Below are 24018 nucleotides of genomic sequence, written 5' to 3' on the forward strand. Positions count from 1 at the left end.
TTGTCTTCTGGGAAACATGTAACTATCTTCTGTAGCCTCTGAAATGCAGGACTAAATGATATTTAGGCAAAATAAGAAAAATGTACACATCTCCATTCTGTTCAAAAGTTTTCACCCCCTGGGTCTTAATACATTGTGTTTTTTTCTGAAGCCTCAGTGAGCGTTTGAACCTTCTGTAATAGTTGCATATGAGCCCCTTAGTTGTCCTCAGCGTGAAAAGATGTAGTAAACTTTTGAACGGGGTCATTATTATAAATTCAACTATTATTTTTTCTTGTGGTCTATATGTAAACATCTTTTATGTGAAATATCTTATTCAGGTCAGTACTAAATAAACAATAACATGCATTTTGTATGATTCCTCTTATTTAGGTAAAATAATTGATTCTGAAAGGGGGACATAAACTTTTGACCTCAACTGTAACTTTTTGTAATTGATAATTCAATTATTATTATTATTATATTAAAACAAATTAATTGTTTGTTATAAATCCTGTGTCAGCAGCATCACACACATGTATTGTGGTACTCTCATGAACGTATGTCGAAGACTGAAACGGAAGAGAAGAAATTGTTAAATAATGTTGCTATTTGTGTTTTCTTTGTGCATAAAAAGTATTCTCGTAGCTTTATAAAATTACGGTTGAATCCATGATTTCACATGATTTTCACTATTTTAGCAATGTCCTTGCTACCTTTCTGAGCCTTGATCGTGTCAGTTGCGTTGTTGTCTATGCAGGGTCAGAAAGCTCTCGGATTTCATCAAAAATATCTTAATTTGTGTTCTGAAGATGAACAAAGGTCTTATGGGTTTGGATTAAATAAGAGTGAGTATTTAATGACAGAAATGTCATCTGAGTGAACTATCCCTTTAAACAAAAATGTTATTCAAAAATATTTGTAATGGCTTAGCAGGAAAAGTAAAAGTCACATTACAGTCACATTACAATCTAGATAGTTTAAAATGCATCTGTTGATGGAGTTTACTAATAATTCATCTCCAGTAGTTATTGTTTCTTCTTAGCTAACGGCAAATGGGTTAAACTGTTGGCATCCATGTTGCTTGTTTACAACAGAGACGCCAAAAAGTTGCTATGGCTGTGCCGACGGGTGTGAGAGGGAATTCAGTATACCGTACACACACAGAATACTAATTTAGGTGATTCAGTAACGTAATAAAGAAAGAAAGAATGAGTGAGACAGAGACAGAAAGACGCACAATGTTTTAAAACAATAAAATGAGTGAAATGAAAAGCTGTAAAATGTCAGAACTCACAGCAAAGCGGGTTAAGATATATGCTCCTGCTCCCACACCAATTCCAATCACGCTGTTCACCCTGCAAACAGACACGCACACACACACATCATACGTCACTTTCAACAACTGCAGTATTTCATCAGAGAAATAATGTAATTCACTCAATCCATGACAAACTGCCATCGTGTGCAGTTCTACCACAATGCAGCAATGTCCTGTTCTATCCTGCACACTGTGGGTTCACAGACAGGCCTTGCTGATTGATGTAGTGTGTAATTTATTACTAATGGACCTGCCTGACTTTGTTACTCACTTTAGCTGAGTCAGGACTGAGGGTAACATCTCTGCCAGCTCATCCATGGTGGGGTACTGGTACCTGAAGATCAACAGACAGAAAAAGAGAATATCACTAATAAATATCACAGCATTTAGACAATGGCTGCATCTGAAATCGCCACTCACCCTGTGGGAAAGGGGGGAGATCCCTCTTGCTGGCCAGGGGCGTCTACATGCACGACGGCAAAGTGCTGAGTGATCTCCATCATGTCCTCAAAGTTAAACAGCGTGTTGAAGCAGGACTTGTCTGAAAACCAACCAAACACCATCACGATCATCCAACTCAGATTTATGATGTTTCAAGTATAAAATGTGTCTGTCATTTCAATTTTCACATACGGTTGAGGCCGATGTCATGGTAGGTCAGAATGACAGGACGGTTGCCCTTAGGGCTTCCTCTCATGGTCACATGGAGCACACCGTGGGGCGTCTCAACATCATGCTCCTGGAACGTTTAAATACACAAATACAGACAATGAAATCTCGTCCTGAAACTTCTTCAAGCTGCCAGGAATTTACTATCCGACTAAGTGAGTGAAGTGTTGGTGCTGCTGCTGCTTTCAGGAAGCATGTATTTGTGAAGTAAGTGATATCTCCCATGAGGCGACTCACGCAGATGGCTGTGGGATCAATAGAAAGACAAAGAGGGAAGGCCAAGCAGCTGCACCGAGTCACGATTCAGCTCCACCACACATCAGTACTGTTGCATTACTGGTATGTGCCTTAGAAATACACTGATTTAGGCTGATGGTTAATATAAAGAATCCCTGGGCATTCAATTAACAATTGAAGATTAGTGAAATGATCATATGAATTTATCCAGTGATTCATGTTCTTTGTCTAAATTAAATCCAGTGGCTTGATGTACGTGATCTAAATCCAAAGCTGTAATGCTCTAATATCAATATACATAAATGTTGAAAGCATGAACCCTGGACTCCTTTGGTTTTACAACCAATTTAATTTTAGACTCATCACCATCCAAATCTGTTTAGGAAGTAATCCAAAATCCATAAAACATCCTTCCAAGAGCCAAATCAGTGCAGTAATATTATAATTATTTATCCTGCCACTAAATATAAAGGCAAACACACTCACTACAACACTAATCAAAAAAGATGGGGTTTTAAAAAAGAAATACTACTTTCATTCAGCAAGAATGTATTAAAGGGGTCATCGGATGCTTTGAACATTAATATGTGTTGGCAGTGTGTGTACAAATCTACCCTATAATGATAAAAATCCATGCAGTGGCTTTTAATTAATCTGTAAAAATAATATTTCCTTTTTCAAATCGAGCCGTTCTCAGATGCCTGTTGCTGTGGCGTCACACCGACAGAGGCCACTCCCACGATAGTTGATTGACATGAGCGTCTTACCTCAGATCAGTTGTAACAGTCCAACCTGTTTTGATGCCGGAGCAGGGATGTAAGTTAGACAAGATTTGAGCGATTGAGGTGTTGTGTTGTTGGATGTAATAATAAACGTAGCGGTTGTCATTTACTCCCGACATCTGAGCTGCTGAAGATGCAGTGGATAACATTTGTTTGTGAAGGGAATGCGCCTCCCGATCTACATATATCCGTCTATGTTCGCGCGAATCATTCGTCATCCAGCTTCACTTACAGCAGAAGTGAGTATAAGGTTTTTTTTTATGAATCTCTGCGATCGCCTTTCCTAATAACGTTCTAGTTAGCATGTTTAGCGGCTAAACTCGGCTAAAGTAAACAGGCTCGTCACTCCACAGAGAGAAGAAAGGGGCGGGGCAAGCTGAGCTCATTTACATTAAAATCAGCCTCGACCAGAACGGGATGATTTTTGCAGAGCTGATTTTGGCAAGGTAAAAAGGGTGTTGTTTTACACAACCATTGAGAATTTTTAACCAAAGTATATCATAGACTTTTCATTAAGACCCTAAAGAATCATATCAACTTGTTGAAAATGGGCATCCAATGACCACTTTAAATTGACAATTAATGAGCAATTATGGCATTTATAATGCTACAAAAGATTTTAAATAAATGCTGTATGTTTAACGTTCTTGTTCAAAGAATTCTAAAAAAATCCTAATCATGGTTCAACAAAAATATTAAGCAGCTCAACCTTTTTTTAAACATTAATGATAAGAAGAAATGCAACCTGAGCAGCAAATCAGCATATTAGAATGATTTCTGAGGGATCAGCTTTGACATCACATTACTTGAAATATATAAATAGCAGTTATTTCAAATTGTAATAATATTTAACAATTTTGATTAACAAATAAATGCACCCTTGGTTAGCATAAGAGTCTTCTTTTAAAAACAATCTTACCAAAAAGACTGGTAATGTTTGTGACAAGGTAACCAGAAACACATCCTCTGATATAATCAAAAAAGCTACTGATGTGGATAACAGCCGGATTCTTCCGGAGTCATCACAGGGAGTGGCTGCAGAACTGTGGAGAGGTACAATACCATCATCATGACCGTATGACTTTGCAGAACTGTAACAGACTGCAGCCCTCACGAGAGATACAGAGAATGCTTTTTTAAACACAGTCTGACTCATATTGCACAAAGAAATCAGTTGGCTAGCTTCATGAAACTCCTGAGAGATTACTGGAAGTTTATTTATTAATTTATTTAGAGGCAAGTAGCAAATTAACTAAAAGCTGTGTATTATGTATATGTATGTAAATTCTCATTAAAGTCTACATTTTCTGCCATTTTTACAGTGTAAATCAGACTATTGTTTTAAATAATATATTTCAAATAAGCCACCTCTAAATAAAATGTAAAATCTCTTCCCGTCGTCTATCCAGAAAAGGTGGAAACTGACAAAAATCAAAAGTCTGGCTATGCGAGACTGTGTCTTAACCATAACCATAAGATCTTTTAAACGCAAATGGCCTAAATCAAGATGGAGCCATCATATGCTTGAGAAAGCAGAGAGATTCCTCTAAGAAGAACTAATTTAGAGATTAATAATACGCATAAAAGGCACAGGGACAGAAAGTCTCAGACCAATATCTGCTGACATAAAATGATAATTGTTTTAATGTTTTATTCACTGTATATATTAACAGAGGGATACAGGGTTGTTTAAAGGAAAGACTGGGAATGCTGTCCTGGGCCTTGTGTTAAAGGTAACCAACTACCGTCCTGATGTTCCCGGATGAAATGTTCAGTGATGTATACTGACGTCACAAGGTTGGACTCTATAAGTGTGTGAGAGAGAAAATTGTGTGCATCACAGCTTCTGCATCAATAATAGAATGAGTCACAGCAGCGGGACACGTAAGGAGTCTTGAGATTAGAGAAATTAGCTTCTATTCTGAAGCTCTGTGTGAATGAGGGTCACATTATTGGGACTGGCTATTCTTTGATAATATAATTGGGTTTATTATAATACCTCACTAGCTTTGTTGGCATCTCATATGTTAAAGTTAGCATGAAATGCATGTCATAGATCATACTGTCAACAAATAATTCAAGCATACATTTCATTTTTTAAAAATGTATATCTCAATTTTTAATTAAGATGTCTTCCGGTGAAAATGGTGATGAATACTGGACTTCTCCAATCATTTAGTCCGCACTTTAAGTCCAAGCTTGCATTCAGATCAATAATCAACATACAGAATATAGAATGTATATCTGTTTCACTGATATATCATTCACTATATTGGAGAAAATCATGTCGCTACTTCCGTTTTTTGCAACTTTAAACATTTAAATTTTGCAGATATACAGTCCTTTTCTTACTGGAACACAAAATCAAAATACTGATGACTCATCCTGCACTACATAGATTTTGTCCAATCAAATGCTCTCTGGAGACTGTCCCTCCTCTTATTATCACCTGCAACTGACAAACAAATAGCAAATTAAATCTGTTTCTGAAACAACTAAACTTAGCATTCTTTAAATATGTCCCATTCAAACTTCATTTCTCAATAGTAAATACAACAATGTATGACCCCGGACCACAAAACCAGTCATAAGGGTAATTTTTTTTTTTAAATTGAGATTTATACATTATCTGAAACTGAACAAATAAGCTTTCCATTGATTTATGGTTTGTTAGGATAGGACAACATTTGGCCGATATACAACTATTTGAAAAAAAAAAAAATCAAAATACTGAGAAAATCGCCTTTAAAATTGTCCAAATGAAGTTCTTAGCAATGCATATTACTAATCAAAAATTAAGTTTTGAAATATGGTAGGAAATGTACAAAATATCTTCATGGAACATGATCTTTACTTAATATCCTAATGGGTTTTTTTGAAAAAAAAAAATTCTATAATTTTGACCCATACAATGTATTTTTGGCTATTGCTACAAATATACCTGTGCTACTTAAGACTGGTTTTGTGGTCCGGGGTCACATATGGAAAAACAGTTGGCACCAATAGCCTTGTGGGCAGTGCACTGACAGTGCCGTTGCACTATGGGCGTCCCGAGTTCGAATCCCAGCTCAAGAACCTTTCCTGATCTTGCCCCTCTCTCCTCTACACTGTCCAATTATAAAAAAGTCACAAAACACCCAAAATAATTTCAAAAATGGAAAACAAATTACTTAATGGGGTCTTGTACCGCCCGTGGTACACTGCGTGCTTACATTTTACAGGAATGTTAAGGGGTTAATATAATATTTGCATCTCTGTACAGGGATACAAGATAAAAAAAAATTTCCATAACTGAGGCGTGCATCCATGGTGATTGAACATATGACTGGTGCATGCTTTCAAAATTGGCTGCATTAGAACAAATCCGAACATTTTCAGCTCTTAAGGACATGAACGATCAAGGCCAGAGAGTGGGAGAGTCTGAAACCTAACATTTAAAAAAAAAAAGTATCTCCTGTACGATCTGCCAAACACACTCTCAATCTTCTAGACACATACACACACAAATTTACACTCTGCATGTGGGTCTGAAAAGTGTGGGAGAGTCTGGAAAGAGGAGCAGAATAGAAATGAGCCTGAAAAAAGACTCATTCACTAGTGATGGGTCATCACGACTAGGTCAACATCCGGGTGTAGAAGGTGATCTAAACTCTAAAACGTACCATAAATGCCCTAAAATATGATCTGATTTCAAATGCTTGCATTATCCTCCTCTCTGCTTTTCAAACTGTGGAGCACTGCAACATCTACAGCCTGCTTGTCACAATTAAAAATGCTGACCAAACACAGTCTTCCGGGTGAAAACCAAAAACGTTGCTTGTCTGGTGAAATTCCTGATCTTTTCAACTGGGTAAAGATGTTTCTTATACCCAACCACTGACATTGAACGTAACAGAACATATTTCACCAACATACAAATTATTATCACACTAATATGGGTTTTTATTAAATAGTTGATTCTGAATATGTGGTTACATCCTCGTGTGCAGACATTCAAAAATAAGGCAAAGGACAATCAAAGCAGCTTTCTCTTGGGAAACAGAGGCTAAGCCAAGGTGAATGAATGAATACAAGCCAACAGTCTCAGCCTTTGCCCCCCCCACCCCCGCTCCCGCTTCCTAGCTAATAGCATCAATCACACACCACAAGCCTGGGAGCCATTACACAGCACAAACTTGATGGCAGATCACTATTAGACATACACACGCACACACACAGCATCCATACTAGAAACACAGACAGTGTATACTCACTACCACACCCTGTCAGTAATGCTTGTGCTTTTAAGTGCTGCAAATGTCCTTGATTTGCTTGACCTATTAGACCGCTTGGTGATCATCGGGACATGTGCCATACGCCTCATTTACCTGGCAATTCCTCGACCGCGCCAATATGTACATGTACATGTACATTTGAAGCTTTTGAACTAGACTGTAACTAACAGTTTAGTCTCAGACTGGTTTAATTTGTGGTAGGTAAACAAGCGGAGAGGCACATGACTCGCATGACTAATGGAAGAAAACACACATCCCTCACTGGAAAGAATCACACATACTGACACGACATGCATTCACGTGAAACATTTCTACAAGAACATCAGGATTCAGAAATCAGTCTGTCAGTTGTAACGCTTTCTCTTACACACACACACTCACCACTGCATCTCCAGTGCATGCATTCTGCTCCACATCCAGAACGGTTGACATGTTTCCACACACGAGACAGTGACAGCTTCAGAGAGGAGACAGGAAGAGATGGGAGGATCCACAAGAGGAACACAGAGTGGCTGAAGGAGGGATGGAGGAGAACGGACAGGGAGAGCAGTAGCTAGGCAGAGATCCAAGAGGGAGGGGAGACACAGGAGGAGAGAGAGGGAGAGTGAGATAAATGAAGAGAGGAGGTATGTTTTGAGAGAGAGAGAGAGAGAGAGAGCAAGAGAGCGAGAGGTGGTTGAGATGCAGATAGAGTGAGGAGGAGAAAGAAGTGACTGCGGTTTGCGCTGGGGAGGCAGTGCTTGCTCATGCATACGGCAGCGCTGAAAGAGCCACGCTCTGATTGGACGAGGGCTAGTCAGGTGGGCGGGAGGTGGCAGGAGCAGGGATGAGAGAGGGGTGGGGTAGACACAGAGAGGGCGAGGATGGAATGATGCTCTCCACTGCACTTTATTATTTGTTTTTGGGTGGGGTCAGCCGGTTCATTTCTCGGATTCGACAAGAGAAGAGATGCAAAGAGATCTGACCTTGCAAATCAATTGATTTTGGCTAAACGTATTGATTATACTGATTGTATTCGTTCATGGTAGTGGTTCTCAACTGGTTTTGCCTCAGGACAGATTTGATTTTATCAAACGGGGGCAAACAAAACAACAACTGATTATCATACACAACTACACATAATGTCCTTACAAATTTTTTATATTTCTTTTACTCTTGCATATGGTCATTTTCAAAATTTTCCAGAATGTCAATGTTGGACTACTATTGATTGAGAACTTCTATAAAATGACAGATGAATGGTGGCAAATATATATATATATATATATATATATATATATATATAATATAATTACATTATATATTCAAAATTGTATATTTATAAAAATAATATTATATAATAATGATATACGTCACTGTAAAATATTTCAGTTTTATTTAAAAAGTTATACAAAGGTTCAACTCATTTTTTTAAAGTCAGTTTAATGTAATTTAATTTGAAATAATTGATTGTACACTACCAGTCAAAAGTTTTTGAACAGTAAGATTTTTAAAATTTTAAAGAACTCACTATGCCTGTATTTATTTATAATATTGTAAAATATTTTTATTATTCACAATAACTGCTTTCTATTTGAATATATTTTAAAATGTACTTTATTCCTGTGATCAAAGCTAAATTTTCAGCATCCAGTGTCACATGATTCTTCAGAAATCATTCTAATATGCGGATTTGCTGTTCAAGAAACATCAATATTTAAAAAAGTTGAGTATAGTTTTTTTAGGATTCTTTGATGAATGGAAAGACCCAAAGATCAGCATTTATCTGAAATAAAAAGCTGTTGTAACATTATACACTACACCATTCAAAAGCTTAGAGTCAGTATACATTTTTTTTTTTGGAAAGAAATAATAGAAACTGATACTTTTATTTAGCAAGGATTCTTTAAATGGATCAAAAGTGATGATAAAGACATTTATAATGTTAGAAAAGATTACTATTTCAGATAAATGTTGTTCTTCTGAACTTCATCTAAAGAAACCTGAAAAAATTATATTCAGCTGTTTTCAACATAATAATAATAATAATAATAATAATAATAACAACAACAATAATGTTTTTTAAGCAGCAAATCAGAATATTAGAATGATTTCTGAAGGATCATATGGAATAATGATGCTAAAAATTCAGTATCAAATCACAGGAATAAATTACATTTTTAAATATATTCAAATAGGAAACAGTTTTTTTAAATAGTAAAAATATTTAAAAAAATTTACTGTTTTTGCTGTACTTTGGATCAAATAAATTCAGGCTTGGTAAGCAGAAGAGACTTCTTTAAAAAAAACATTACAATCTTCAAATGTTAAAAAAAAAAAAAAAACAACTTTTGACTGGCAGTGTACTTAAAAAATTTAAGGCAGCAGTTTATTTTTTTAGAGTGCATGTAAATGTATAAATAAATATGTGAATATTCAAAATAAATCTTCTTAAGTCAGCACCAGAAGTGAGCTAAATCTGTTTAAACCTTTCAAAACCTCTGTATGCGATGTCTTCAATTGTATAAAAATAAGTACGTTTCTGTTAGGGTTAGGTTATAGTATTTATAACTAGCTGTATATAAAAACAATATCTAAGGAATGTCTCTGTTTAGATAGCTAAGCAAACGTGTTACGTGGACACACACAAGCATGTACGCTATGTACTGAAATGTGTATACACATATCAGATAAATGCAATGCATTTACTCCTGTGAGCCATTTATAGACTGTGAATCACCAAATGAGCTATCAAATCAGTGTAACAGCAGGAACTAAACCTAATATCAGTTTCTTTGGATTTACAATAATGTTTATGTCTTCGTTTTCCACCACTGCGATAAATAACTACGGCTGCAGAACAGTTTGTCCTCACTGAAGGAATTATGACATACAGCACGTCTGTGACCCAGCAGAGGTGCATTGTGGTATCATTCACTTCATGGATCTTGGTCTCTGATAGGTTATTGATCTGCCTTGCTTCCATTTATCAGTAGATGAGGCTGAAACGTTGTTTTTCATTCAATAAGCCTCTTTGTTGTTCCTCAGGGGCCACCATATAGACAAACACAATCTGAGAAGCAGTAGTCAGGGAATGGAAACAACTGGAGCTGGAAAAAGAACTCAGCATTTGTGGATTGGAATACAACACTGCATTTATAAAGGTATGCAGAGTGTTTTGTACTTGTGTATCAGGCGAATAACTAAAATGCATTATTTAGATAACTTGGACTGCTCTTGCTGTCTATTTCATACAAGTCGTTGTACAGCAAATATACAAAAGAAGGTTAAGAAGTAGCAGAGTTTTATTACTTATTGATGTACCTGCAGCTTCAGTAATAAATCAGATTGTGTTAGTCACTCTCTCCACCTCAGTGAGCAGTCTTGTGGAGCGTGCTGTACCCGAGTGACCTTCAGGCAAGAACGCGCACATCAGAGGACAAAATGGACAAACACAACCTCTCAAGACTGACTACCAAGAAACTTGAGAATCAATAACATATAGTTTATAAAATGGACACAATATGAGTGTAGACATTTGGGTTACATTTGTAATTCACTATTTGATGGCTGAGAGTGACTAAGGTCAGTAATAACTGGGATCAGAGATCAAATCATGTTCTGAATAAATCTCTTCTCCTAGGAAGTGGTCTGTCGCTATTTGAGATTATTTTGAATATTATCTAATAAGTTACTTACACTGTATTGGAGTCAAGGATATGACTTTGCTTACTCTGAGCTTCTGATGCCCTCTATGGGATGAAATAGTCTCTGAATAATGATGAACCTGTCTGATGACTTGCAGTATTCACACAGATGCTTTAGCTGTTTAGCTTTAACGACTGGCTAAAGGAAGAACAGGATGTTCTATATGTAAAAATGATTTCTTAAAAATGGTTTAAAATTCTTTTAAAACACCAGCATTACTTGGATTACCATAGTTGTAACATATAATATTTTTTTTTTATTTATTAATTTTCTACATATAAGAATTTTTGGATTTATTAATTTTCTAAATCTGATTTATTACATTTCTATATATAGAAATGATTTTTAAAAAATTGTGTAAAATTCTTGTAAAAACCAACATTGCTTGGATTACCATAGTTGTAACATATAATTTTTTTAAATTTATTAATTTTCTACATAAGAATTTTTTGACATATTAATTTTCTAAATCAGATTTATTACATTTCTATATATAGAAATGATTTTTAAAAAATTGTTTAAAATTCTTGTAAAAACCAACATTGCTTGGATTACCATAGTTGTAACATATAATTTTTTTAGATTTATTAATTTTCTACATAAGAATTTTCTGACATATTAATTTTCTAAATCAGATTTATTACATTTCTATATATAGAAATGATTTCTTAAAAATTGTTTAAAATTCTTCTAAAAACCAACATTGCTTGGATTACCATAGTTGTAACATATAATTTTTTTTGATTTATTAATTTTCTACATATAAGAATTTTTTGATTTATTAATTTTCTAAATCTGATTTATTGAATTTCTATATATAGAAATGATTTCTTAAACATCGTTTAAAATTCTTTAAAACCAGCATTGCTTGGATTACCATAGTTATATAATATTTTATTTGATTCATTAATTTTCTTTTTTAATTAATTTTAATTAATTTTCTACAGATTTAGATTTAGACTTAGACTGAAAGTTTAAGTATAAAAGTTTGTTAAGTATAAAACTATAAGTATAAAAATATAAGAACTATAAAATCTATACAAAAACAGTCATTTAAGAAGTACCAGTAACCAAACAATGAAAGCAATGCAGTTTTAAAAAAAAACAAACAAACAAAAAAAAAACCACTATCATAGACAAAAGCTGAAATGTCAAAACTTATAACAAAATTTGGGACATAAAAAGTACACTACTAGTCAAAAGTTTTTGAACAGTAAGATTTTTAAACTTTTTAAAGAGCATTTATTTGACCCAAAGTACAACAAATCAGTACAATTTTGAAATACTTTTACTATTTAAAATAATTGTTTTCTATTTTTTCATCATTAGCATCATTACTCACACAATCCTTCAGAAATCATTATAATATTCTGATTTGCTGCTCAAAAACATGTATTATTAATATTATTTTGAAAATAGCCGAGTAGAATTTTTTCAGGTTTCTTTGATGAATAGAAAGTTCAGATAAACAGCATTTATCTAAAATAGAATCTTTTGTAACATTATAAATGTCTTTATCATCACTTTTAATCAATTTTAAGCATCCTTGCTAAATAAAAGTACTGATTTCAATCATTTCTTTCCCCCACAAAAATTATACTGACTCCAAGCTTGTATATGGTATAGTGTATGATGTTACAAAAGCTTTTTATTTCAGATAAATTCTGATCTTTGGATCTTTCTATTTTCAAAAAAATCCTAAAGAAAAACTTGTCTCCTTCCTAATTTGTTCAATGAACTGCTTCAGACAAAACCATATCAGACAGAATAATTTTCCATAACAGGCATTCAATGTGACTTATAATTTCATCATTTTCTTTTAAACCCTGGAGCCATGTGGAGCACTTTTTATAATTGATGGATGCATTTTTTGGCTTTAAAATCTCAGCACCCCTTCACTACTATTATAAAGCTTGGAAGAGCCACAACATATGTGACCCTGGACCACAAAACCAGTCTTAAGTTGCTGGGGTATATTTGTAGCAATAGCCAAAAATACATCGTATGGGTCAAAATTATAGATTTTTCTTTTATGCCAAAAATCATTAGGAAATTAAGTAAAGATCATGTTCCTTGAAGACATTTTGTAATTTTCCTACTGTAAATATATCAAAACTTAATTTTTGATTAGTAATATGCTTTGCAAAGAACTTAATTTGGAAAACTTTAAAGGCGATTTTCTCAATATTTTGATTTTTTGCACCCTCAGATTCCATATACTGAAATAGCTGCATCTCGGCCAAATATTGTTCTATCCTAACAAACCATTCATTGATGGAAAGCTTATTTATTCAGCTTTCAGATGATGTATAAAGCTCAATTTTGAAAAATTGACGCTTGTGACTGGTTTTGTGATCCAATGACCCCTTTCATAAAACTCAGACTGCATTCGTCTGAAAGAAGAAAGTCATATACACCTAGGACGGCTTGAGGGTGAGTAAATCATGGGGTAATTTGCATTTTTGGGTGAACTATCCCTTTAAAACTAAGTACTTGCAAACCATTTATGACATTAAAATGACAAAAGACCTTTTCATTTTTATCAACTGGCTTTTTGCATTACATTTTGGATGGATGATGAGAGAGATAGACTGCATTACCTCTCTTCCCCAGCAGAGAGCAGTCACACCTTAAATCTGAGCCACCTCACCCACTTGTATGTATTCTGTAGCACTCAGTGCTTGTGTGAGATTGGATTGGCTGGCCTGGTGTCAGCCCATCGTTGGACTAACACTTAAAGTGTGTGAGCTCCTCTATAGAGAGGCTTGCTGAGTAAGGAATACTAAAGTCACTATATAATGTAGAGCAGGTCATGCCGAGTCTCAGCGTGCTCACGTCATCAGCTGCAGGCGCTATATTTAGCTCATCTGAGACCCCCGCACTGAAAGAGGATGTGATTCACCAAGAATGCTTTTCTCAATGCTAAAGAGACACATCAAATCTCACAAATGATGTATGTATCTGTATTATTTCAATAAGTCAACCACTATCATATTTTCCATTACTCAACAGTGAATAATGATCAATGTGGATAACCTGATATGTTTTACAGGAAGATGCATTAAGTCTAAAGTACGTTCTAAAATTAGAACAACATTGTGATCATCTTTTTATTTTTAGAATGGATTTATTTCAACTAAACCAAATCAGTTTATTGCTGTTTGAACGGATTTACAGTCCTGGAGAGATAAAGGCAGAACACATAGTACCATCAAATCACAGATTCTCATTTTGAGGATTAATATAACATCAAAATATTACATTTTTCCCAAAATAATACCTTTGGTATTAAATTATGAAGGGTCAGCAACCTAAAATACTGTTTTAGCACACACAAACCTTTAATGAGCATCTAAGAATAACTCATTTTTATCTCATCCATCGAAGAAATTTGTAAATGAAGTCTTATCTTACCTGACAGTCAAAGTCTTGGAAGTTTTGAGAGTTCTGTAGGAGAAAGAGATAACATTTGATTATTCTATACCAACTGACTTACATAAAATGTCTAACAATATTAAATTTTGATCATATCAATTATTCTCTGTCCAGCTTCTGCTGCTCTTTAGATTGACGCCACTAGGTGGAGTCAGAGGTCAGTGAGTTAAGTCTCTCCAGTTTCACCCAAAAAATTAAAATACTGTCATAATTAATTTGTTGTCATGTCAGTTTTTTAGCTTAAAGCAGAAAGGGAAGATTTGGAGTTCTTGCATTAGGAGCATAGACAATTTGTATAACACTTTTATGGTGCATTTTTGGTGTTTTATGGAGCTTGACAATCGGTCATTACGAATTGTTGTGCTATTTTAAGAAAATAAACAAAACAAAGTTTTTGAAATAGCATATACACTGCTGTTTAAAAGTTTGGGATAAGTAAGATTTTTATATCATGCTCATGCTCACCAAGGCTGTTTATGTGAGGAAAATACAGAAAAAGGTGTAATATTGTGAAATATTATTACAACATTAAATAACTGTTTTCTATTTTAACATACTTTAAAACGTAATTTATTATGATGCAATGCTGAATTTTCAGCATCATTACTTCAGTCGTCAGAGTCACATGATGCTTCAGAAATCATTTTATTATGCTGATTTATTATTAATGTTGGAAACTGTTGCGCTGCTTAATATTTTTTTGGAAACTGTGATACCTTTTTGGGGATTCTATGATGAATTAAAATTAAAAAATAACCGCATTTATTCAAAATAGAATAACAATGTTAAAATGTCTTTACTATTACTTTTGATCAATTTAACACTAATCATAAATAAATTACTAAAAAAAAAGAGAGAAAAAAATTTACTGACCAACATTTTGAATGGGAGTATTTATTGTTACAAAACATTTCTATTGGATTATAAAAATCCTAAAAAAAAAGTGTCACAGTAATATATATATATACATATATCAACACAACAGTTTCCTACATTGATAATAAATCAACATTAAAATGATCTCTGAAAGATCACCTGACACTAAAGCTGACGTAAAGATGCTGAAAATTCATAAAATATATTAAAAAAAGAAAACCTTAATCTTAAACTGCAATATCACACAATATTAAACACTGGTTTCTTTACGACTGAAGACAGAAAGACATGAACATCTTGGATGACAAGGGGGTGAGTAAATTATTTGTGAATTGTTGTTCTGGAAGTGGACTTCTCCTTTAAGTTGACACTATGTTTTTCTACCCACTGTTTGTTTTGTTAGATGGAGCCTTTAAACCAGAAGGAAAAAAAATACAATTTTGTACAATTTAAGCTATATTATTATCATCATTACTGCTTTTTTAAAAAAACTCACTGGAAACCCAGTCTGAAAAGCCCTGCTCTACGGTTCATCCCATTCAGTTCCAAGGGAGATGAAGACACCCATAAAACGTTTGCCCCTCGCCTTGTGAATTATACTGGCAGCATTGCTCAGTGGTAATGGGTGTATGACATTTACATTTCTATTTTTAGTGTTTCTGATAACGGATGTTGTGTGGCAACGACGGATGGCAAAATTTAAACTGACAAACCCTGCGGATGCTGTGATGCAAATTCCTGCCAACAGGGGCTACGGGAAGAATAATAATTATTCTGGAGAAGACAGAAATTTATTTTTAATTGCGCAGAATTCTTATTTGCATCTCAACCCCACCCGTCCTTTCGTTTTCTCTTCCTGTCCTTTCAATTTGGCTCTTCCACCTTTTCTTTCTCTTAAAACCATTTCACTTATATTCCTCCCCATCCATCTCCATTCGTTTTCTCTTGCTACAGTAACTCCCACATAAATTATTCAGTTTGACGAAGTAAAGAGACACAGGGTAGAGAGGAACTTTGCTTCAGAGGAAAACACAGAGATCTCAAACACAAGGTGACGTGTGTGAGAGTGTTTTCACATGGCATACATGAATACATGAGTCGTGAGACTTGTGATCACTATGGTTTACGCTGTGTAACTGGCAATGAGCTCTGCGGTGTCTATAGGCTTTTTATTGTGTTAGATCCTGCTACTTATACATTTATATGCATATAAATCAACGGCTCAAGGTCTGACTGCAAATTTTGCTGAATTAAACTAAATATCTCATGTGTATCAAACTTTTGACTTGGTATATAAAAACAGGGGATTTACAAGACAAAATAGGTGTTTGCCAAACCAAAATATCACTAAAAAGCAATGGCTATAGTTAGGCTGTAGTGAGGTGTAGCTATAGATTGTGTTTATGTACGCAGGCATGCTAGTTTGTGGGATGTTTCTGAAGGTTTATCTCACCTTGTAGGTCAGCAGAGGCTTGATCTCAGTCAGCTGAACGTCTTGTAGCTCATCCATCTCTGTGTCTGTCCGCACTACAAAAAGAAAAAACACTCACGTCATAACCAACACTTATTTATTGTAAATTAAAATCAATATGTACACCGTTTTAGATGAATGTAATCTACTCTAATAAAGTCTATCATTGTCAGACAAATCTCACCAAGTCAATACAGAGGCGTTGTATTGAATATCTGTTAATAAAACACGCTTTGCAACGTGCCCTGCAGAGTTCTAATAATTTCCTCACTTGTAATCAACCGTAAGTTTAGCCACCGTTATATTTTTAATTAACCTGGAAGACCTCAGATTGGGTATCAGCCCACAACAGCCTTTAGTTGCACACACACACTCAGTAAACAGTAATAAAAGCTGAGCGCCAAAGGAAATGTCTCTACAATTAAATCTGCTCTTTTTAGTTGCCTTGGGAACAGGGATGTTTGGATGAAAGGGTACAGTTTGCTAGCTAGCAAATGTATAAATGTTGCATGATTCTGGTCTGTGATTAATATTCTGAAGGCCGAGCTGTAAGCAAACGTACACAATGTATTTAAAACATCGCTTACAAGGACTGAGAGAGGAATGATTGTGCAAGTTGTTTGCACAGACAGCTAATAAGTGACTAAGCAAATGAAGCCCCACTTTATGATCTTTTTCAACGTCTATCCAGAAATCAACAGAAATATGATGTATGATCAAATTTTCAAAAACTGACCTAGATGCTACAAAAATGTGGTACGAATGAGGTGCCTATAGAGATATGTTGTAAAGTGGAGTGATATGCTGACGTGGCTTAACCCACTTCCACTAGCCTCATCTGTCTACTGTCACAGTCATTCTGACCTTCCTGACATTGAGACGGCACCAAACAGGCTGTTGCAACTGTAATACGTTCAGCAGAGTGACACCTAGAGACCTCCATCGAACAAGTCAGATGTGATATGACATGCAGCTTATGGGTTTTAAAACATTTAGTAAAGGGATATTTCACCTAAAAATGAAAATTAGCCCATTATTTACTCACCCTCCATGCATCCTAGGTGTATATGGCTTCCTACTTTCAGACCAATTAGTCAGAGCTATACTAAAAAATTATCCTGGCACTTCCAAGCTTTAGAAATAATGGGCGGGCTGTTTCTCTTCATCAGTCCAAAACAAGTCCAATAAAGTGCATCCATCCATAATAAAAAGTGCCTCACACAGCTCCAGGGGCTGAATAAAGGCCTCCTATGGCAAATCAACACATTTTGTAAGAAAAACATCCATATTTAAAATGTAAGAATCACTTTAATCTAGCTAGCGCCAACTGGTTGTACACGGAAGCAGCTCCGGGAGGATGACGTAGGATGTTGGTGTCACGCATGCACCGGTGACTCTAACACAAACCAATGTTTGTTTACAGAAGCAAAGGAAGCAAAGTTTCCTTACTTTAGCAACCAGTCTCCTCTTGGTTTGTATCGAAATCTTCAGACATTTTTCTTTACAAATCCTCGTTTTGAACTTCTAATTCGTGTCCGGTGCTGTGTTCACCTCTCTCCATAGTGCATTCGTGATCGTCACTTCTAAATGTCACATGTGCAATGTCCTACGTCATCCGCCCGGAAAGGCTTCAGTGTACGACCAGTTGGCACAAGCTAGATTAAAGTAATTATTATGTTTTAAATATGGATACTTACAAAAATGCACAGAATTCGCTACAGGAGGCCTTTATTCACCCACCCCGGAGCCGTGTGAGACACTTTTTATTATGGATGGATGCACTTTATTGGACTTGTTTTGGATTGATGAATAACCTGCCCATGCCATTCTAAAGCTTGGAAGTGGCAGGATAATTTTTAACAAAGCTCCGATTGGATTCAACTGAAAGAAGGAAGTCATATACACTTAGGACGCCTGGAGTGTGAGTAAAAATGCTAATTTTCATTTTTGGGTGAAGTATCTGTTTAAGGCCTTGTCCACACCAATACTGTTTTGTTTGAAATGTCCACACTTGAGACAGTTTTGTCAAGCTTTGGAGCCTTTTGAAACAGCTTTCCAAAGTGCATACATTTGAAAACACTGTTTTCACGTTGTAGTGTGGACTGTGAAAACAGAGGCTTTCAAAACAATGACACGTGTTTAGTCACGTGACACATATGGTACCAACAGATATCTTTGTTTATACTGGTATTGTGCTTGTTATGTGCTATTCACTTTTACACTGTTGCTAAAGATATGTTACTTTGTACACTCTTCATATTACAGGCCTGCAAAGACGACTGAAAACGTACTCATAGTTGACCCTTCGCAAAGACCTGCTCCCTTTCGTTACTGTTGTTATGTCCGACAAGCCATCCGCTGTCACGGCACACATCATGTTCTAACGCAGTGTAAAATACATGGCCGAGCAAAGAGGGCACTGACAATGTGCCGACAGACATTTTAAAATGAAAACACCATTTTCAAATGTATTCTGGATTAATGTAGACATAGCGTAAGATTCAGTCAGTAGATTTTTTGTTTTTGAAAGTCTCTTATGCTCACCAAATCTGCATTTATATAATAAAAATACAGCAAAAATAGTAACAACTCTTTGTAGCAGATATGACATGTGTTTTGCTTATGTCACGTTCGTCGTGGAGGGTCACAGGGTCATGCGAGAATGGAATATCAATCACCTGTTTAATTAGAGATGCTAAGCAGGGATGATATATTCTTTGTCATAAAACAAAACTTTATACCATCAAAAAATATCAATGCCTCGTTGATATTTTATTGTTGTTGGGTTGCAAATGCATCGAGTTCCTGTTCTAGCCTCTCAGTGGCGTTTGGTAACGATGGAGCAGCTGCTACACACTTTATTTATTAATTTCTTCAGTGTCACATAGTCCTACATAAATCATTCTAACATGCTGATTTGGTGCTCAAGAAACATTACTATCAATGTTGAAAACAGTTTAATATTTTTATTAGGACCATTTGATGAACAGAAACCGAAAATAACAGCATTTCAAATAGAAATCTTCTAAATGTCTTTACTGTCACCGGTGATCATTTAAAAGAAAGATCGGATGCCATTTTCCACAAGTTGGTATGATTCTTTAAGGTGTCCATGAAATGTCTGCAACATACTTTGGTTAAAATTTCTCAATGTTTGTGGAAAACAACACCCTTTTTACCTTGTCAAAAACAGCGACCAGTTTTGGTGAATGTCTCTTTAAATGATAATGAGCTACTGCTCACCCTGCCCCTCATTTCCGTAGTTTTTTTTGTGTATTTGGTGTCGTGTTACCATTAAAAACAAAACCAATCCACTGCGTCCTCAGTAGCCCTGATGTCGGGAGAAAATGAAGACCCTTATGTTCATATTTACATCCAAATACAAAACACACACTGCTAAGACACATTTATATGCAAACACCATGTAAAAGTGAATTTTGCAAACAATTTCCCCTTTCCTCTTTAAAACTTCCTCTTCAAACTTTGGAAGGGAAGTGTATCTAAGTATACATTTTCCATTCTGTTAACGTTTTTTCCTTATGTTGCTGTTGCTTTTAAGTACTTGGTTTTAATTTGACCTTTGCTGTGACAAATGAGTTTTTAAAAGTACAAATACCCATGTCTTCAAATAAAGCATGCTTATAAAAATCTGTACATTAATGAGCAAAGTCCAGTTTTAAAGTCATAAAACAGATTCCCTTATTCCAAAAGGTCAGTGCATTTCATCAATGAAATACCAGAGCAACATGAAAACAAACTTCCATTACGTAAAAAGCGGGAAAACTACTAGCACATATTAAGAAGTGAAAGCTTAGGGGTGGAAATCTCCTCCGCAATCTCAGCAGCAAATCCGGATGAAGGGCATTAAATAATATTTAGACAAGTAGTGATACACACTCACACACACAAAAACCCTCAACAAATGTTCAGCCATATTGCCCTCCACTTCTGCTCACGATCCACGAATTTAGGCCGAGGGCAAAGGCCAAACTGCAATCATGGCATCTGATTGTAATCCCAACACGGAGCTGAAAGACTTGGCTTGAATTTCCAAACAGATTCATACACTTACGCCAAGATTAATGTCAAGATTTAATATCAACAAGATATGACTTGCTTCACTAACCCAAATTAACTTCCTCACCAAACTATCAACTGCAATCAATGTCATCTTCAGTTTTCACCCACTCTAGTTGAGCATTCAGTGAAGTGTAAAACTGTTGCCATAGAGACAAAAGGGCTGATGTTTATTTTCAGAGAGGGCTCCCAAAGGGACGGCAAGGAGTAATGAAGACTCAGAACAGCATACTGAGGCATTAGCTGAGACTTACACATACCACATTTCTACATATATTTTATTCCTCACATCTCATCAGAGCTTCTGAGTATAAATGTAAAATCTACTGTAGGTAAAACCCACAGCAAAAATCCAGATTCACCATCTTCCCATGTGTATTGCATAACTATGCCGTCCGAAGAAATGTGACTCATGAAAAAACACCTCTCAGGGTTCCTGTCTCCAATTTCACTGAGATTTGTCCGTGCAAATGTGTATCTACAAAGCTGTGGAAAAAACACCAACAGATACAGTGAAGAGAGCTAGGAGTCAGATAGAGCATTGCTGAATCAGATAAACTCAACTTTTAAAAAAAATCAACTTTTAGCCCTGACAAGCTAAGCATAATCATCTATATTTAAATTTTCATTGAACTGTTTCACTATAATACTGCTGGAAACACTAGTCACGCTCCACATACCCTGTTAATCAGTCACATATGGATAAGGAGGCCTGCTAAGATATTTCAGCCCACACACACAACCTTGTACACCCATGAGGGGCTTTCCTATTCATCTTTGTTAATACTTTATGGAAGTTTATGGAGAAGTCTATCTGGATTATTTTAGATAGCCAACAGTGCACCACAAGTCAACATGAACAATGGTCACAATGCGTTTCCAAAAGATACTGCGCCAACTGTGCCATTTAATGATATTTAGGGCTCAAGCACCGGTGGTGCAAAGACCCTATTGGAATTGCTCAGTTTCTCCTTCTTCTCCAAAATCGCTTTTTTGAGGGCCTAAACAAGCTCGAAAACTCATGAAACTGCACACGCCAAAAGTGGTGAAAATTTACATCTGATATGGGTTTCAGAAGTGGGTGTGGAAAAATGGCTTGATAGCACCACCTATAAAATTTCAACAAAGTGCCCCTCGTGCTATGTTTCATAATACATGTACGAAATTCAGTAGACACATGTAACAAACCAATACCTACAAAAAACTGTATTCGCCTGAAAGAAGAAAGTCATATACACCTAGGGTGTCTTGATGGTGAGTAAATCATGGGGTAATTTTCATTTTTGTGTGAACTATATAAAACATTACAATACTTTTAAGCATTTTTATGTACTGAGTTACACATTATATTCATAATTTTCTTCCTTGTACAAATGTCTTCATGTGGCGATTTAATCGGGTCTATTCCTGGGAAGATGTCTAGAAATTTTCCCCCACACATTTGATAATCTCTTACGCACACCGGCAAACACCTACTAAGTGAAATAAAAAGAAGAGCTGGCACGAATGCTGTCGGCAAACACTGCTGAAAGATCGATGGTCATCAAAAAGCACTCCTACTCTTGTCTGTCCATCCATCTCTCACTCTCTCTCTCTCTTTTTCACCTTGAAGCTATAAACAGCCCATGAGTCAACAGTAAGAAGTGAGGTCAGTAAGGACCATCCACAGATGTGGATGTCTCTTCTGCATAAGTCAAGTTCTGTCCAGTTCGTGACACACAACGGATTTTAAAGGGGTGATGAACTGAGAAACCAAAATTCCCTTGATCTTTTGACATACATGAGGTCACTGTACTATAAAAACATCCTGTAAGTTTCAGAACTCAAAACACTGTCGTTACTCTAAAAACAGCTTATACTGAAGGCAGTCTGCCAAATCGGCAGCTTTTGGAATGTTCCTATGTATGATGTAACAGGTAGATTAAGCACCGCCTCTGCAGAAGAAGATCAACATCACTGCCTGTTTAGCCCCACCCACCAATTCACGCACAGAGAGGCGAACGTACAAAACCGAAACCAACCGATAAAGATGGCTCTGAATGTCTTTGCTTTGCCTTCCTTCTGATCCCAACGTTGGGAAAGAGTGGATGAACTTTTTTAATGAAGTTCCAGGCCGTGTCAGTAAGAACCCGGTCCTTTGTTTACTTAATTTTACCACAAATTCGTTTACAATTACCCATAACATCACTGACACAACGCTCATTCCTTTATCTCAGGAAACCGTCATTAACTGGAACAACACAATTCGAAGTGGGATTTTCAAAAAGATTGAAACTAAAAGATGATGCTGTGCCGCCTATATTGAATGAAACAGTGATGTCGCAACAAAAGTGTAAGTAACTGTTGTCATTACGTGGTCACTATTGCTTTGTCTATTATTACAGCTCGTTTGATATGTACTGAGTTATGTGTTTTAAACCTAAATCACAGGGGCGTCTATCTATGAGGAATGAATGTATGCTTTTAGCCAATCATAGCAGTGGGCGTTTACTTTCGAGTCTACAATCTGCCACACCTATTCAAACAGAACATTCTGCTGAGGGGTGTTAAAAGCAGGACAGAAAATGCCCTATTACTTCTAAATTATGATGTCTTGATTAGAGGTCGACCGATATTGGATTTTACCGATACCGATAACTAGGTTGGACCACGCTGGCCGATACTGATTAATCGACCGATAGTTTTTAAAATGGATACTGAATGGAAAATAAATAGTGCTCTACCATTTATTTATTTAAAAAAAAAAAACATAGCCATTTACTTTGTAAATGAATAAATGTATTAATCTTAATTGTATACTGATCATTACAGTTAGTTCATTGTTCATTAAAGTTAACAAAAGCAACTAAAAGTTTTTAAATATATCAGTAAATGCTGAAATTAACACACTCTAACAAGGAACAATACTTCTATTCTACAGCTTTTATCGGTCTCAATGTTACAAATGGACTCATATTGTAAAGTGTTACCATTACATCAACAATCAAGCTAAAGATGGCCATCTTTAAGTATCTATAGGCCACAGTATTGAAACTGCATACATATAGATATTGTGTACTTTCACAATTTAACTGCTTCTATTCTAGAACATTTGTGGTTATCTAATCAAAATATAAAAATATGTTAGTCACACAATTGGCAAAAGTGCAGCGCCGCATCTAGAAGAACTGGGAGCTATCTGGTATCACACACACTGGACGCGTCACGTTC

The 24018-nt window shown here is 35.7% G+C and overlaps 1 protein-coding gene across 3 annotated transcripts in view; it reads right to left on the bottom strand.

The window, feature by feature from the left end:
* ndrg3a (ndrg family member 3a) overlaps positions 1-24018 on the bottom strand; it is a 47365-nt gene that overhangs the window by 9544 nt on the left and 13803 nt on the right. For 2 of the 3 annotated variants that reach the window (XM_051122403.1, XM_051122402.1), the window contains exons 2-7: positions 16714-16787; positions 14364-14396; positions 1934-2039; positions 1721-1841; positions 1572-1634; positions 1277-1337 (exon numbers count right to left, since the gene is read on the bottom strand). In XM_051122403.1, coding sequence (XP_050978360.1) covers positions 1277-1337; positions 1572-1634; positions 1721-1841; positions 1934-2039; positions 14364-14396; positions 16714-16770 — 441 coding nt within the window. In that variant the 5' untranslated portion in view covers positions 16771-16787. Of the gene's footprint in view, positions 1-1276; positions 1338-1571; positions 1635-1720; positions 1842-1933; positions 2040-7643; positions 7979-14363; positions 14397-16713; positions 16788-24018 lie in introns of those variants that run through there. The other variant, XM_051122404.1, reaches the window with a different exon arrangement.

The sequence above is a fragment of the Labeo rohita genome, chromosome 11, assembly GCF_022985175.1.
Source record: "Labeo rohita strain BAU-BD-2019 chromosome 11, IGBB_LRoh.1.0, whole genome shotgun sequence".
In the NCBI taxonomy this organism is placed as follows: Eukaryota; Metazoa; Chordata; class Actinopteri; order Cypriniformes; family Cyprinidae; genus Labeo; species Labeo rohita.